The sequence below is a fragment of the Natrix helvetica genome, assembly GCF_964273705.1.
Source record: "Natrix helvetica genome assembly, chromosome: 1".
NCBI lineage: Eukaryota > Metazoa > Chordata > Lepidosauria > Squamata > Natricidae > Natrix > Natrix helvetica.
Window position 1 is genome coordinate 103,256,798 of NC_138548.1, and position 16,632 is coordinate 103,273,429.

The window sequence follows — 16,632 nt, forward strand, 5'->3', positions numbered from 1 at the left end:
GAGAGTTGGCCATTACTGCCAGCTTGGTGTCATCTGAAAATTTGATGAGTTCCCCTTCTACTCCCTCATCTAAATCATTTATGAAGATATTGAAGAGTACTGGACCTAAAACAGAACGTTGGTGTACCCCACTGCTTACTTCCCTCCATATATATGTAATTCCATTAAGGATTACACATTGAGTGGAGTTTGTCAGGCAGTTATGAATCCATCTGGTGGTGATACTGTCTCACCCACATTTTTCTAGCTTACCAAGAAGTAGGTTGTGGTCTACTTTGTGAAATGCCTTGCTGAAATCCAAGTGTACAATGCATGAATGGATAGATAGATACAGATATTTCCTGAAGTAAATATATAGATACATATTCTGTGCCTTCCTACTCGTTATAACTCTAATTACTTAAAATTCTTCCTTCTTTCACACATAACAATATCTATTCAATTTCAATAGGAACAGCTCTCTGCAAGGAAACAATACTTTTAATTATTTTGCTCTGTTTGCAGTAAGACAGCCACAGTTACTTCTCAACCTTGAATTAAATTAATATTTATATTAAATGAATTTCTAAATAAATTCTGAAAATTTTAACAATTGATCTAGTCTTAATATATGTTTCATGTATCAGTGCTTAATTCATTGCATTTAGCCTCAGATAAACTTCTCAGAAACATTTACTTGAATTGTAGGTGCTTTTGTTGTCTAACAACTGAAATATTTCCCATAATTGTTTTGTTTTTCCCCGAGTACAATTCAACATAACACTTAAGTGGTGTTAAATGATTTGATATCATTTTCTTCTTACTACATTTCAGTGGAATTTATTTAAACATCCTGCTCCCTCTGGTGGTTGTGAATTGGAAGAAAGCAAATCTGCACACCTAACTTAATTTTTATTTCTATATTATATAATGAAATGCAAGGTATAATGGTGCAGTGTTCTAAAATACTGATTCTATATGAAATTTTAAAAAAATTATGAAAATTTATTCGGGATTGATCTCTGTGTGTTTATATAATTACAAATTATGCGCTCTATCCTATTTATTTTCTTATTCATCATTCAGATCTGAAATGGAATATTTTCCCCTTAAGATAAATGCATTTAGGTATGAATACATTCCTTAAAATAGAAGTGTTGGTTTAGATTTTGGGTGTAACCTGTTTGGCAACTTCTTTTTAAAATATGTTTCTTATTAACATTTGGATACTGAATAATCCAAAAATAGTTGCTGAATTAATTGACCCACTTTGGATTTTTAAATAATTTGTCAATGACATATTATTTGGCATGATGGGATTTAGTGGGAAAATCCAAGCATTCAGATAATGCAATATGTTCTTGTGATTTTTTTTCTACAGTGTTTTAAATCATTTCCTTTTAGCATTGCTTTTTGGCTAAAATCAAATGGAATTCTCTTATAATACTGTGAATAGTAACCTTTTTGTTTTTTCTTTTCTTTTGCAGTTTTATTATTCATCATTGCTTGAATCATGATAATACATTTAATATTAGCTTTTTTTATTCTAGGAACATTATTATAGACAACTTTATAAATATTTAAGTTATATCTATTTGCTTTGAAACTTCATTACCTAAGTCAGTTTTTTCTTGTAAACTTCTTTCTGAGTTCACTTCTTTTCCCTTATTATATCTAAGTTTGTATATACTGGTGGACTCCAGGTTGCCAAAATACTATGCCACAAAAAGTGTATTGGTTTTTATATTCTGTAAAGTAATTAATATAATGACAAGTGTATCAATAAATTCTTCTGATATAACTTCAATAATATATTGAGAACATTCCTAATTAATATAATTAATTTATATTAGTTAAACTATTCTCCAAGACACCTGAGGGTAGAACAAGAAGCAATGGGTGGAAACTAATCAAGGAGAGAAGCAACTTAGAACTGAGAACAGTTAGAACAATTAATCAGTGGAACAGCTTGCCTCCAGAAGTTGTGAATGCCCCAACACTGGAAGTCTTTAAGAAGATGTTGGATAGCCATCTGTCTGAAACGGTATAGTGTTTCCTGCCTAGGCAGGGGGTCGGACTAGAAGACCTCCAAGGTCCCTTACAACTCTACTATTGTATTATTGTATTATTATTATTGTATTGTTGTAATACCACATTGCTGAATTACTTTCCAGTAAAAAAAAATGCTCCATAAATATGGAAAAGCCACCAAGTATATTCTATTTATCTTTCCATCTTTCTACCTGCCATACCTATATATTATGGTAATTTTAGAATATAATTTTGACATACGTTTATATGAATCCAAAAGTATTTTAACCATTTTTGATCAGTAATATATTTAAGCAGATCATTGTGTGTTTTAAATTCTGAAGCAGTGTCAGTTTTTCTATTAGGAAAGTAAGCATCTCTGGCTTTGGCATAGAGCGAAGAATGAAAGAAATACCAGAAAATTATGTATTTGGCAAGAGGACAGCCTCCTAATACTTTTAGCAGCATGGGATGGAGAAAAGCAAGAAGGGGAAAAAAATGATTAGACAATATTATGAATAAACTTAGAGTGTTTTAGTCACAGTATTTTAAATTATTTAATATACAGAGTTGATTTCTTTTGTTCTTATTTAAAAATGGAAGAGGGGATAATAACAGAATTTTAATACTTTTTACCTAACTTGGTTTTTATTGACTTTTTTTGTAGCATACATCTAAAATTAACTTTTAATGTGGCTTGTATAATGCATATATCACATTTTTCATTTCTCCAAAGGGCTCTGAATTCCAATTAAGCCTATAAAGAGATGGACGTAGCGTATTGTTTTAATTCATTGTTTTTCATATTTTGTTTATAATTCTGTTGTAAGCTGTTTTGAGATGCATTTCAGTGTGAAGAGTAAAATATTAAAATAAGTAATATTTATTCTATTCTTTAGATAGAAACAGAGTAGAGCCATATAACATTAAGATCAAAATTCAATTTTTAATGGAAACATAATAGTTTAAATATATATTAAATCATAAAATAGTTTAGAATTCCCTACAGAATTCTTACATCATATAGAATATTATTGTCAAATCCATGAATGAAATTTCCACATTGTATTCAATATAGGAACATAAAAAACCAGAAGCACTGTTAATGCTAAAATACTGTATTGGAATTAACATTGTTGTCTAAAATGAGATTAAAATCATTTTATTTAACAAAAGCTGCTGAAGTCAGATGTATATTTCAAGTTAGGTATAACCAATTTTATTATTCATCAAATAAATGTAGAAAGAATGCATGGAATTCTGGAATCTATTGTCATATATTTTTTAAAATAAAATATGTAATGTCTTTTGATTAATCAACCTGCCATCCACCACACATGTGCAAATATATACAAACCCACACACAAACAACCCTTTAAAAATCATCATATTTTCAGTAAATGCCAAAATGAAGATTTCCAGTTTGGCACCTGTACTAAAAGCAGGTTCATAAACACTATTATTGGTAGCCACCAAAATCAATGCCCCATCTAGTATCTTTTTATTTTTGCATTTTTTAAAAATGGAAAGTAATTATTTGCTGCAAAGTAGCAGCTTGGAGCCCAGTCTTTGTTTCTAAAAAGGTTTCATGACCCAGTATCTATTCCAAGGGCCAAAAGATAAGAAGCTGCAGCCACTGCTTTCTTCTGGAAATATGCCTACTGCTCAGAAGGAAAATGAAGAAATAGGCTTTATAAGCGATTAGAAATTGTTATGAAGAGCTTTACTGGGTATTATTTTGGTAGACAAGTCTTTAGAATAAGTATATCTGGTTTTTTTTTAACGTGCCCTCCAAATTTATGCTCTCTAAATTCCAAATGTTCCCATCAATCAAAATATTTGGGAGGCCCTGCTTTATAGAAAGGTAAATATCCAGTTTATTTTTAGTAAGCAGGAACATATGTAAAATTTGCTAAAGTATGTGATCATCTGGTTACTAAATGTGCAGGGAGAGGGAGGAGGGATTTACCATTATTCCTAATGGTAAAAGAAAATTTATTATTATCATGAGGTTGTTTGTACTTTACTTGTGCCAGATATACAGAATTGTGCAGTGCCTTTTCCTCATCCTCATAAATAAGGATGAGGATGTTAAAAGCTTACAATAGATGTGAAGAAATAATTTAGCACCATCAGAAAGAGAACATACAATAACTGGAAACTCAGAACATTGTCTACAGTTTATTGTGTCATTTCGTATTTGTTAAACAATGCTTGGAATGTTGGAAATGAAAGAACATGTATCATCTTTGATACTGGTTGTGACTAGTATAAACTTGATGTAATAATGTTTGTTTAATTGCCATATATGGAATTTATGTCATTTATTGTACAAAATGCTGAGTAATATGTTTGAAAAAAATCTGTCAGTTCTGCTACAACTTTCTGCGAAGCCACAACTCTCTTCTGTTCTTCATTCTGTTTACATTTCTTTCTTCTAGCAAAAGGAGGTTAAATCATTTGTTTGCATGAAGGACCGAAATGTTGCCTAAGTTACAAGCTGGAATTTTAAAATGCAGGAATTTACTAAGTTTTAGAGGTCCTGCATTTAGATTATTTTCTAGATACTTTCAACTCCTGATCTATCTTGCCCACTTGAGGAAGAGAATCGAGGGTGGACACTTTAGGTTGATAAGGGGTTTTTTTATGTAAAAGGAAACCGTATGAGAGAGCAGTGCAAGTCATATAATCATAGAGCTAGAAGAGACCTTACAGATAATCTAGTCGAACATCTGCTTAGTTTCGAATCTACTAGAACATCTCTAATAGATGTTCATCTAGCCTGTTTAAAGTTCTCTAGTGAAGGAGATCTAATTAACATCTGGCTGATAGTTCATTCATACAGGCATAATGTTCTTCCTGATTGCTAGCCTGAACTTCTCTCCTTGTATTATTAATGGATTAGTTCTGATCCTGCCCTCTTAGGCAATACAGAATATGTCCACTCCCTCTTCTGTGGAAAAGTCTTTTACATATAAAGTTTATTATCTCATCCCGTAATAACCTTTTCTATAGGTCAAATATATCCAGTTGTTTTAACAGTTTGTCATAGGATTTGTTTATGGATCCTTCACCATCTTGGTAACCCTCCTCTGCAATTTATTGCTCTTTTTCAAATGGTGATGCTCAGAACTAGACATAATACTCGAAATATGGTCTGACCAGATCCAAGTAGAGTAGAACAATTATTTCCTATGATCTGAGTTCTTTGTTCATGTTAATATACTTAAATACAATTTGCAATTTAGCAGCTGCATCTCGCAGTGGTCCATATGGTTAAAGGATGGCCTTTCACATGTACTGTTGCCAGGTCAGGTTCCCCCCACGCCATCATATTTGTGCCTTTTATTTTTCTTACCAAGATGCAAAACTTACATCTCTCCCATCCTACTCATTTCAGCTTTTCGATCAAGCTTGGCTAGATTTTTAAAAATCTTTTCTCTTTCCTCTGAAGGATTAATCTTCCTTACCAGTTTGTTTTATTCTTGTAATTTTTGAATTTAAAAAGCAAAGATCAATAGGAGAAACAGTGAAAATAGATAATAATAAATGAATAATCTAGTTTCTGTTCCAAAGTAGCTCTGTTATTATTGTGGCAAGACCAGTCCTCCCATCTAGGAGTTAATATGTACATCATGCTTGCCAGTGACGTGCGGTGAGGTTTATGACTAGTGAGGCTAGTGACGTCATCAGGAAGGCGGGAAATTCTTAACAAGACGCCGGCCACGACTTGGTTTCCAGGGTCCTTTCACGAGCGAGCTGGCAGGGAAACGGTAGCCGAAGGTCCAAAAAGTCCGTCGCACTTTCTGCTTTCGCGAGCAACTTCCCGTAAACCTGCCATTGCTCAGTGCGAGGAAGGGAGCCGCTCGCGCATGTGCATTCGCCCTGGAACATGAGCTCTGGTATCAGAACCCGACAGAAGGCGGGGAATGGGACCACGTGTGCAGGAGGGAGGCTGAGGCTAGAGGAGCCTCCTGCACCTCCTTCTGTCCTGCAAACGTGGTCCCATTCCCCGTCTTCCTGAGTCAACATGAAGGGGACCGCGGCTCGCACAGTCCCATACCCCGAGGCTCCTCAGCGCCTTTTCCCTTTTCCCTTTTTTTTCATGATGAGAGCGGTGAGGCTCTGCCTCCCCTGACCGCACATCCCTGATGCTTGCCTTGGAGTGAATATGATCCCCCCTCATCAAAACACCATATTTGGTTTCAGGCAAATGTTTTTGCTTAATTGCTATAGTGCAGTGTCAGGTAAAACCCCTTCCCTCTAGTCATTGGTTGCTGTCCTTTGTGATCTGTTCTGCCTGTCCACTTCTGAAGGGAATTTCCCAGTTGGACTGATGAAAGACTGGATTTTATCATTTTTTATTTCGTTTCTTAACAAGATGAAATTTGTAGGAGCCATGCCCATTTTTTCTTCTAGCCAAATCCCAGAAACGACATTAAAACTTTGGGGTTTCCTTACTTCTCGATTTACTGATATTACTTCCTGTTTACTGGTATTACAGAGGGAAAATGCTATGCATGAGGAGTCAGCAAAAAAGGCCTCATAAAAATGACAGCAAATTCTGCTTGCATTTCTGGCACGGATAGAGGGATAATGAATCAGGGGCGATAGTAACTATAATCTAGATGGAATACATAGCTGGCACTGTTGCCAGAGCTGGAAAAAAAATAAATTAAAATCCTGACTGCAATTCTCGAGGACACTTCCATTTCCAGCTGTTGTAGTGTAAAGAACATGCAGGTTAAGACAGCTGTGTGGAAGAGTCCTAGAAAGAAACAAAAGATTTGAACAGAATCAGAAGAAAATGCTACTCCCAAGTATATCATTTTGAGAAATATATAGCAAACATATAATAAAGGGAATTTTAAAAAATCATTAGAATGCATGTTGGCTACATCAATTCCCTTTTTATAGAAAACTGGCATGTTATATTGTGTGCTAGCTTCAAAGTGCAATGAATATGAAGTACACATTATTTACCTTGCTTTGTGTAATACACTTTTATACTATTTATCAGTGTACTGAATTCTTTGCAGATTATATCATTTGGGTGGTAAGATTTTTAGATGTGAGGTACATGTTGTATTCTATTGATTTAAAGTTTTAAAATGTATTAAATGAAATATTTCTGATTGTAGGTTTTTTATACTGTTTATTCAACAATCACCTTCTATCTGTTAATCGATGCATATCTTTTTTTCAAGGGGTCAAGAGTAACTGAAGGTGAGCAGGAATCTGGGTTGATTCAGCCTGCAGAAGTATTTGCTCCCAAAAGTCTAGTATTGGTGTCCAGGTTGGATTATCCAGAAATATTCAGGGTAAAAAAACCTATAAATAACATTGTTATGTATGCACATTTATGATATATAACACATAATCTGAATTAACCTTTGTAACATCCACATTTTTAAAATAAATATGCATCCTGTATTTTCTCCAAGAGCTCCAACTAGTTTATAGAGTATTTCCTCAGCCCCCCCCCCCCCCGACAATAATGTTGTGACATGGGATATTATAAATAATATATCCCAATGAAACTGGATCCCAAAGTCATCCAGTTGATTCAAAACCATTCAGTAGATTTCCATGGTTAGAGTAGAACGTGAGCCTCTCACTATGTCCAACACTCTTACTTTCTACACTGATTTTCTTGTATGGATACAATGCAATTAATTATCTCTATGTATGTTTTTTTTGGGGGGGTGTAATTTTTTCCTCCCAAATAATAGGAAATGATTGTTTCCCATGTTTATGAATTATATTGTATCTTTGTACGATGGAGAACTCTGAGCAGCCAGAATTGCAAAAAAGGAGCATTACGTCTATCCCAGGCAGTACAACTACAAATATCTGGATCATTAGGAATTTTTCCCAATTATGACCATAATTAAAACTAAACAGCTTTGTGACCCTTTGAGTCATTCTTTCAGAGAAAGATTGTGACTAGATAATGTGACTAGAATGAACAGTAAATTGTAGACTAACTATATGTTTTACCCCAGAGCTAGACTGTCCCATGGTCATTTAAAAAGAGCATATATTATAAGTAGAAAAATAAATGTAGTGGCAAACAAACTTCAATAATTTCAATATTTAGTATTTAAACAGATAAGTAGAATGACCATGGGCGGGCAAAATAATGAGTTTGAGTGACTTCTGACTTCCTGCTGACTTCCCCATTGAATTTACTTGTGGGAAGCTGCCTAGGAGCATCAGAAATCACAAACATGCCACTGCAGAATACTGCAACTATCACAACTTTGCAAATAAAAGTGGTCTGAATTTAAGTTCCATAGGACTTTTTCTAAATTTTTTAGATTAAACGACTTTAAGTACATTGATTCAAAACTGTTGCAATATAGTGTACCATTTGGGTTGCCTTGAGGCTACCATAGATAAATAGAATAAGAATATAGATTGCCTTGCTTCCTTTCATTTAACGTTTAATACCAGAAGACAGATTGCCACAATAGTAGCCTGAAGGTGAAGCAATCCAATTGAACCACTATATTATGGCAAACTTCCTGTAGAAATACTGCATGTTTGCTGTTACAGTTCAGCAATTGTAGCTTGCTTCAGTGGATTATCTATCTCAGTTTTCTACCTGAGTAATTGTTTTTGAGCAAAAGAGCACGGTCCGTTTCAAGATTGGATTTTGTTTGAATATGTTTGTGGTTTATATAAAGTGCATAGGTGGTTTATATAGAGGCAGTTTTAGAATGCAATTTTATCTTTTATCACATGCTTCTCTGTGACATGTTTTTATACTCATATTTTATGTTACATTTTTAATACTATGCTGTATTTTCCAATCATTATTAATATTTTTCTCTGGGAATCAATTTTATATATTCTTTTTTCATATTTTAGGCTTGCCTTAGCTTAGTGTACACTGTGTATGTAGACAACCTGAATGTCTCATTGGAAACTCTCATTGCAAATCTCTGTTCCTGCTTTGTTCCTGCTGCTGGAGGGTCACAGGTAAAAAAAAAAGGCGGGGTGGGGGTGGAGAAGAGATTATTTATCCAGTTAATTTAATTTATGAAGAAAGAAAAAATAAATTCTTCAAATAGTTTGATTTAATAAAGGGACATAGCTCAATTAGGTATGTTCTAATGGCCTGACTTCTAAAGAGTGCAAAAATTCCATTCCAAAATAAGGTCAAGGGGTTAATTCATCATTGTAATTATCTTTCCAGGGTGTTATATCAGTGGTGAAGTTTGCAGAGCTCAACCTTTTTTATTACTGGTGATACAGAATATATTGCTTTTAATTTTTTCTTTACTTTCCATGAGGGAATTGACCCCCCCTCCCCCCCACATCTTCTAATGTAATTTACTATTTTAGGATCCCATGTATTGCTATGGAAATACTGGTATTTATGAAATATAGCGTTAATGAAACTAGGTTTTTTAAAAAATAATGCTTAGCAAGTTAGGATTTATGATTAAAAACAACCATGGATGTTAGTAGAAATCATTCTTTTCTAGCAAAAACATTACTGCAAGTTACAAAAACAGGGCATGATGGTAAAGTCATTAGCCAGGGGTTTTATCACTTGTTATGGGAAAGGCTGGTAGTATATCAGAGTTAGCTGATTGGAGAAAAAACAGCAAGTTACTTGAAGAGAAAACTGAAATTAATATTCTGGATGTTTCTTTTTTTAAAAAACTAGCTTTATTTTTTGTTACCATATATATCTAAAGTAAGCTAGTTTTATATGTATTCAAACTGTTGAATTAATTTGATCAGTTTTGTTCTCTGTCATTTCTACATTTTTGTCAGTTTCTGCTATGTGTTCTCTTTTTGAAATATATGTTTATATAAAAAGTCCCATGTTCTTATAAATATCCAATTAAAAATAAAAATTAATTAATTAAAAATGTCAAATAATTATTAAAATGCATATGTGCCTGAAACGCTTAAGTCAAAGTAGAACACATCATACCAGTATATATAGAAGACTTAGAATAACTTTATTGTCACTTTGTATGTACACTAATCAGGCATGAAATCCTCTTACCTTTGCTATCGGTTCAGAACTGGGAATGTGTGTGTGCGCGCACAGAGCATCCATGATGAAGTCTGGGTAGGTGGGCGGAGCTTCCCGCCACCATCATTACCAGTTCACCCGAACTGGTGCTAACTGACAGAACACCACCTCTGACCCTAATACCAGGGATTCTCTGAAGAAGTTGTCATTAGAGTAAAGTTTAGTAATTTGAAACCTTACCTTTGAAAAGAGATGGCTTGTCTTGCTAGCTGAGACAAGCTTTGGAAAATGCTAAAATCAGCAAAAACCTTGTGATTGTGCTGACATTCTTTAAATGAGAAATGAGGGACCCCTGTATCCCATTTGGATTTATGTGATGCACTTTGATGAATAGGTTTCTTAATTGGTCACATATGTTTGGGACAAAGGAAAATCTCTTATGACAATAATCAGAAATCATTTTAGGTATGACTTTTTTTCTTAACAAGTTTCTAGACCCCAAGATTATGTCAGTGCATAGTACATAATTCATGTTCAGTTCAATCCTATATCAACTTAATTAGAAATCAGCTTTACTGGAATAGTAGGGATATCTTCTGAGTTAGTATGGCCAAGATTGCACGTAAAAGAGATAATTAATAACAGTAATATCAAGTTGAGTTCAATTTGGGTGATTAAATGAACATATCTGTTTTGTTGGTAGCATATAAATTAGTGATGTGACTTCCTTTGGTCAGGATAATCATTCAGCCTACTTTATAGTTTGCAATAAGCATCTTAACACTTCTTTCTACAGAAACTGTTTTCCCTAGGAGCAGGAGACAGGCAACTAATACAAACTCCTCTACACGATAGCCTTCCAGTAACAGGAACTACTGTGGCTCTTTTATTTCAACAATTAGGTAGGTTGGGTTTTTTTTATTGTTACACAGTTTTTTGTAAGATGATTAGACAAATGTTGTGATTATTTGTAGTTGTTTTTATTTTAACAAATTATGTCTCTGTAGTGTGTTTTAGAATATAATTTACCTGCAATTTGTTAATAATCTCAGTCTTCATTTTGATAACTCTATCGGCATATTTCTTCATTGCCTATATTGACTTCATCTCCTCCCATCCAAAATGAGTTCAATAAATCAGAAATTAAAAGTTATAGTAATCCACAGTAATTTAAGTAACAATAAGTACACTGAATCTGAAATACCAGAGCACCACTGATAGCATATTTTTCCTTAATGATAATTTGCAAGGCAGATTATTTGGAGGTTCTTATAAACCAAGCCAGGGAGAAATTCAACATAAAAACATTGGCATGAATAGATCCAGGAACCAGATGCAGTTTGACTGTGACAAAATTAAATTCCAAATCACAGCAAGTAATAGTTCCTATATTGATCAAATCTGTTTTTGAGTATACAGTAATATCCAGTACAACGGTGGTTTTGAGTCTACAGTAATGAGAGCTTCCTTTCCTTCAGAAATCCTAAAAGTGGGATTTCTAAGGTTTTTATTTCCTAGCCCCTTGTTTGCTGAAACACCTGAACAAATCCCAATTGATTTTCTGTCAAAGGGAGAAGTAGGAGAATTTTATCTTTTAGTTGAAGTGAAAAATCAATATAATTTTGCATGACAAAATGTTTAGCAGTGAAATTTTTAAGACCCCTCGTTCTGTCAATTCCCAACTGAATCGAATGTCCTCATTCTAAGGTGACAAAGCAGCACGATACAGGAAATACCAAAAGGTATTACTGGCTTGTTCTAAAAAGTGATGATTAATAGCTTAAGGGCATTTACTCATTTCTATTTTTTTATTACAATTTCACTGTAGTTATTTAGCCACTTATAAATCTAGAATTAGGAAACACTGAAGGAATCATATAAATTCAAATTGTAAATTAAAAATGTAGACTACAACAAAAAGCAAAATCTAATAAGTTATACCTAAAGCATAAATCTGCTAAAAAAACAAGTTGGTGACTATTCCATGGTTAACCAAGTTTGTTTATTTGGTAATGCTTGTTTTTAGCAACTTCTTCCTTCACACAATATTTATATGTAGAATGTTAATTAATGAGTATGATTAATCACACAAACTTACTCATCTTAAGCAGGCAATAGAAACTAAAGTTAGTAAAAATGATTAATATGCTATGTCATTACCAATCTGTAGTTCTATTTTTGTTATAGATTGGTTTCAAATGTTACAATAAATATATAGGTGTCCTCAATTAATGGCAGAAATTGGGATTAGAATTTTAGTTCCTAACAATGCAGTTGTAAAACATGGAGTAAAGTGACAGCACTCCTCATACTTTCCACTGAGATGGCGGGGCTTGGGATGGCTCTGACCTTGGAAACTCACCACAGATGATTCCTTGATCCATAAATCCTTCCACATATTAAGAGTACCCCAGGTGGTCTTCATTTGGAACATTATTTCAAATTTCCACCCTCTTGATTATGCAACTTTCCAGAGTGTGAAAACATGACTTTAGAAGGTTTCGCTAAAAATTCTTAACCCTTGACTATTTGAAAAATTTTAACTCCATTATTGTTTTTTTAGATTGTTAAAGTTGTTTTATATATTTATGTTGTCCTCAATATTCACTATTAAAAATTTATCATCCTGAATTTACTTTTATGAAAATGAGCAGGCTACAACAACAGCAACAAATATCCTACAGATAGTTCTTGATTTACGATTTAGTCACCATTCAGAGTTACAGTATATTCTTTCCCCCCTCATCCCCGCCCACAAAAAACAGTATTTATGATTTAGTATGTATAAATACTTCCAGTAACCACATTTAAGACGCGTGGCAACTAACCAGCATATATGGCTGTTTACAGAATCCATGATCACCTGATTCTGATTTTCTACATTTTTGCCAAAACCTGGTATTTACTTGCAATCTTCAGCAAAAACGCCATAGCGAACAATGAGGTCACTTAACACCTGTGGTGTTCAATTAACTACCATGGATTCACATAATGACCGTGGTGATTGGCTTAACAATTGTCACAAAAAGTCTGTAAAATCAGATGAGCCAGCTGTCAGATTTACAACCATAATGATTAGGCTCCATTACAATGGTAAGCTGAGGACTACCTTATTGTCAGTCACTTTAGCTGTTACATTTAATTCAGTTCAAACATTAATGTAGCAAAACTTGTTTACGTAAAAAAAATATCAGTGAATCACTAAGCCTTCCTTCCGTACTTTTAACATCATTTTTAATTAACTATTGTCTGTGGGCAGATGAAGGGTTGGAAAATTAAGGATGGAATAGTGAAGGTTTACTTTTCATCCTGTTCTTCGTTGGTTCTGAATTATGACCTATTACAAAATAATTTATTAGAATCACACATTCATGAATTCACAGCTGCTAAGGAAGGGAATTCCAGTGTAAAGTAATCTCTGCTTCAGCCAAGAATGACCACTAACAAAGAATTCCATGTTAAGGCAACAATTCCTGCTTTTAATTGCAAGCGGTCGAATAGAAAGGCAACTTTTTAATATGTATTTTAGTATGTCACACAGAAAGTAACACTTGTGGGAAAATAATTGTATAATATTTTTTTCAAAAATATAAATATTATTGTATTAGTACAAATGCAAGCTATTTAAAATAAATTGTTCTCATCTGTGCACTAAATATAAAATAACCAACATCTGCAAAATAATGTTATAATTTACAGAGACATTGTGCAATATCAGTATGTAACTCACTCATCCTCCTTTCCTCACTTTTGGTAAGAAATTAAGGGAGGTTCTTTCTACATCATACAGAACGCATTGTTTCTAAAAAAAGAAAGGAAGAAACATCCAGAGCACAACTTACATTTCTTGTCAGTAGTTCAAAAATAGTTTGAATTTTTCTTATTTCATAAAGTAGATGTATGAAATGCAAATTTAAAAATCCCTACATTTTGAAATACCTATTTGTAATAAAATTAAGAGAGGCTTGTCAAGACTTACAATGTTTCTTTATTTTATTTTATTTTAATGATACTATTATAGTTCTGAAGGCTTCACTGAAACAATGAAAGCCAAGTCACCTATTTTTAATCTTTATTTCAGTCAGTTCAGGGATAATTTTAAATTGAATAGTTTCAGTAACTGTTAATTACTTCTGTTTGAAAAAAGATCATCAAAAATAACACAAGAGAGCTATTGATTGAATAAATTTGGTTTTCTCATAGATTAACAAGCCTATTTTTCAGAGATAAGAATAGCTATCAGACTAACCTATAATAAATAATAACTCTGTCTCTATTAAGAACACCAAACTACAGGTTCTTTTGATTAATCTAATTGGTGTATAAGTGCTGTAGGTCTAGATAAGGACTAGATAATATTTTTTGGCTATGGGCCATCTTCATGTATTCATATTAAATTCAGTTACCTATGGCTTCAATTGTATGGCAATGACATATTGATGCCACCAAATGGAATTTCAGTTGAACTTTATTAGCCTTCTCAAGGGTTTGAAGAGTATTAAAAGTGAAGGTATAAAACATCTATTTTATTTGTTATTTTTAAAAAAACCTCTCAAAATTGCACTTCCAGTTACTTTTATTTGCGGCCAAATGTTGACATCTGATCTTAAGCAATATCAAAAGCTGCTTTTGAATTCTTGGAAATGTATTCTTGATAAATGGCTTAAAATCTTGTTTCCTTTAGGAATTGAATATATCTAAATATTTAAATAGCTTTTAGCAGTGATCGGGTAAAGAAAGGATATTGTAGTTATTTAGGGGAAGACTACTAAAAGAGAAGTTCTATTTGAATTATGTAGGACAATTTGGTTTGAGTCTCAGGTTTGGAATGGCAACAGACACATTATTTTATTGAAAGATTTATAGAATAATGGATGGTAGAACTGAACCCAAATAAGACAGAGATGCTATATGTAGGGAAACTGCTTTCTTTGTTACTGGATAGGACAGTGCTGTTTCTGAAATGAAAAATATCTACTTAGATTATATGTGAGTGAACAATATCATGTATAAAGGGTCTTCTTTTCATTAGCTGAGCTTTAGTTATATGAAATTTATGTTATTATGTTTTCTACATAAACAGAAACAATTTGTATGTGCTTATAGAAGTTAGCGCTGGAGGTCCTTGCTTAACGACACTATTTGGGATCGGAATGTCTATTACTAAGCAATGTGGTCATAAAATGCACATTTATGTGATAGCACCACTGTGCTTTGCTAACAACCAGCAATCCCTGATTACCATTGTTAAGCAAATCATTGCTGGTCATTAAGTGAATAACTCACATGACCCATGATTGCCATCTCTCTGCTGGCTTTCTCATTGACTTGGTTTGAGGGAAGCCAGCAGGAAGGTCATAAATCACAATCATGTGGCCACGGGACACTGCAAAAGTCAGAAACCTGGGCCAGATGCCAACACTCCTATTGCAATCATATGTCTGCAGGGGAATTATGAGAGTTGGAACTTTGAAACCAGTCATAAGTAGTACTTGTTCATCTTAAATTTGAACAGTCATTAAATAAGTGGTCATTAACCATCTGTATAGAGGCTTTATTTGTATACTAGTAAGCAGTAGTGGTAATAACATCTGATTTGTGGACTTTGTTCTAATTGATATCTACCAAACCATATGATTATAGTCTCCAAAGAGGCACTAATGTCTTACTTGTTTACTCTGGCTTATAATTGAAAGAGTTCTAATTAGTGTTAATTGATTTTAATTGTGAATTCTTGATCTGGTTTTTCTCCAAACATTGTTTTACCATTGTATAAAAAAGAGCAGGGTTGTGTTTTTAAAAAAAAAACACATTATTTTGAAAGTGTATGGTTTATTAATATTTTAAACATCTTGTGGTATCTTAAAATACAAACATAATTCATGTCATACAACCCAGTCTTAATTGAAAATGTTGAAATTAAGCAATCATGTTTAATCAGGCAAATATGCATCTATCATTTGCTTTTATGCATTGCTGTTAAAAATACTGGTCAACCCTTAAGAAAATATAATTTGTACCCAATGTTTGAACAATTTTGGAAAGTTCCTTATCAACCAATGATTGATTTATTCCCTTATGAATGAGGGCTACTTAACTTCAAATGTTTTTCTTGTAAAAGAAATTATATTAGAATAAAATGATGCAAAGTATGTTGTATTTTAATATGTGTTAAACACCAGCTTTAGAAAACATATTTGCAAAAACAGGATTCATGTAGCTGGCTTCTAAATAAAGTTCATTGTCTTGGCATTTTAAATCAGGAAGATGATGATTGGAATGGAATGAAGAATCTGACCCTTACAAATATTCCAAATTTAGCAGAAGCCGTTGTAATCTGAAAATATTGCAAGGTTAACAGTTGATTCCATGCAAGGAACAAAAATAGTACAATTAATTATTGAAGATTATGGCTGTGAATTTGCAGTTTCAGGATTACTGATATGAAGTTGCAGTTACTGGACAATAATAAAAGATTATAAATTTTTTGAAATGAAGAGTTTAATTTCTAAAATAGTTTTGAATCATTTAACATTCTGAACTTCAATGAATTAATTACTGCCATGAACGATATAATTACCTTTAAAAATTAAGTTTTATTGTATGCAAAACAATGGCACTCCCAA

The 16,632-nt window shown here is 33.2% G+C and overlaps 1 protein-coding gene across 3 annotated transcripts in view; it reads left to right on the forward strand.

The window, feature by feature from the left end:
* The window catches only part of SBF2 (SET binding factor 2), a 211,756-nt gene that overhangs the window by 91,361 nt on the left and 103,763 nt on the right, over positions 1 to 16,632 (forward strand). For all 3 annotated transcript variants that reach the window (XM_081942456.1, XM_081942458.1, XM_081942457.1), the window contains exons 4-6: positions 7,218 to 7,331; positions 8,884 to 8,994; positions 10,803 to 10,908. In XM_081942456.1, the coding sequence (XP_081798582.1) occupies positions 7,218 to 7,331; positions 8,884 to 8,994; positions 10,803 to 10,908 (331 nt within the window). The remainder of the gene's footprint in view (positions 1 to 7,217; positions 7,332 to 8,883; positions 8,995 to 10,802; positions 10,909 to 16,632) is intronic.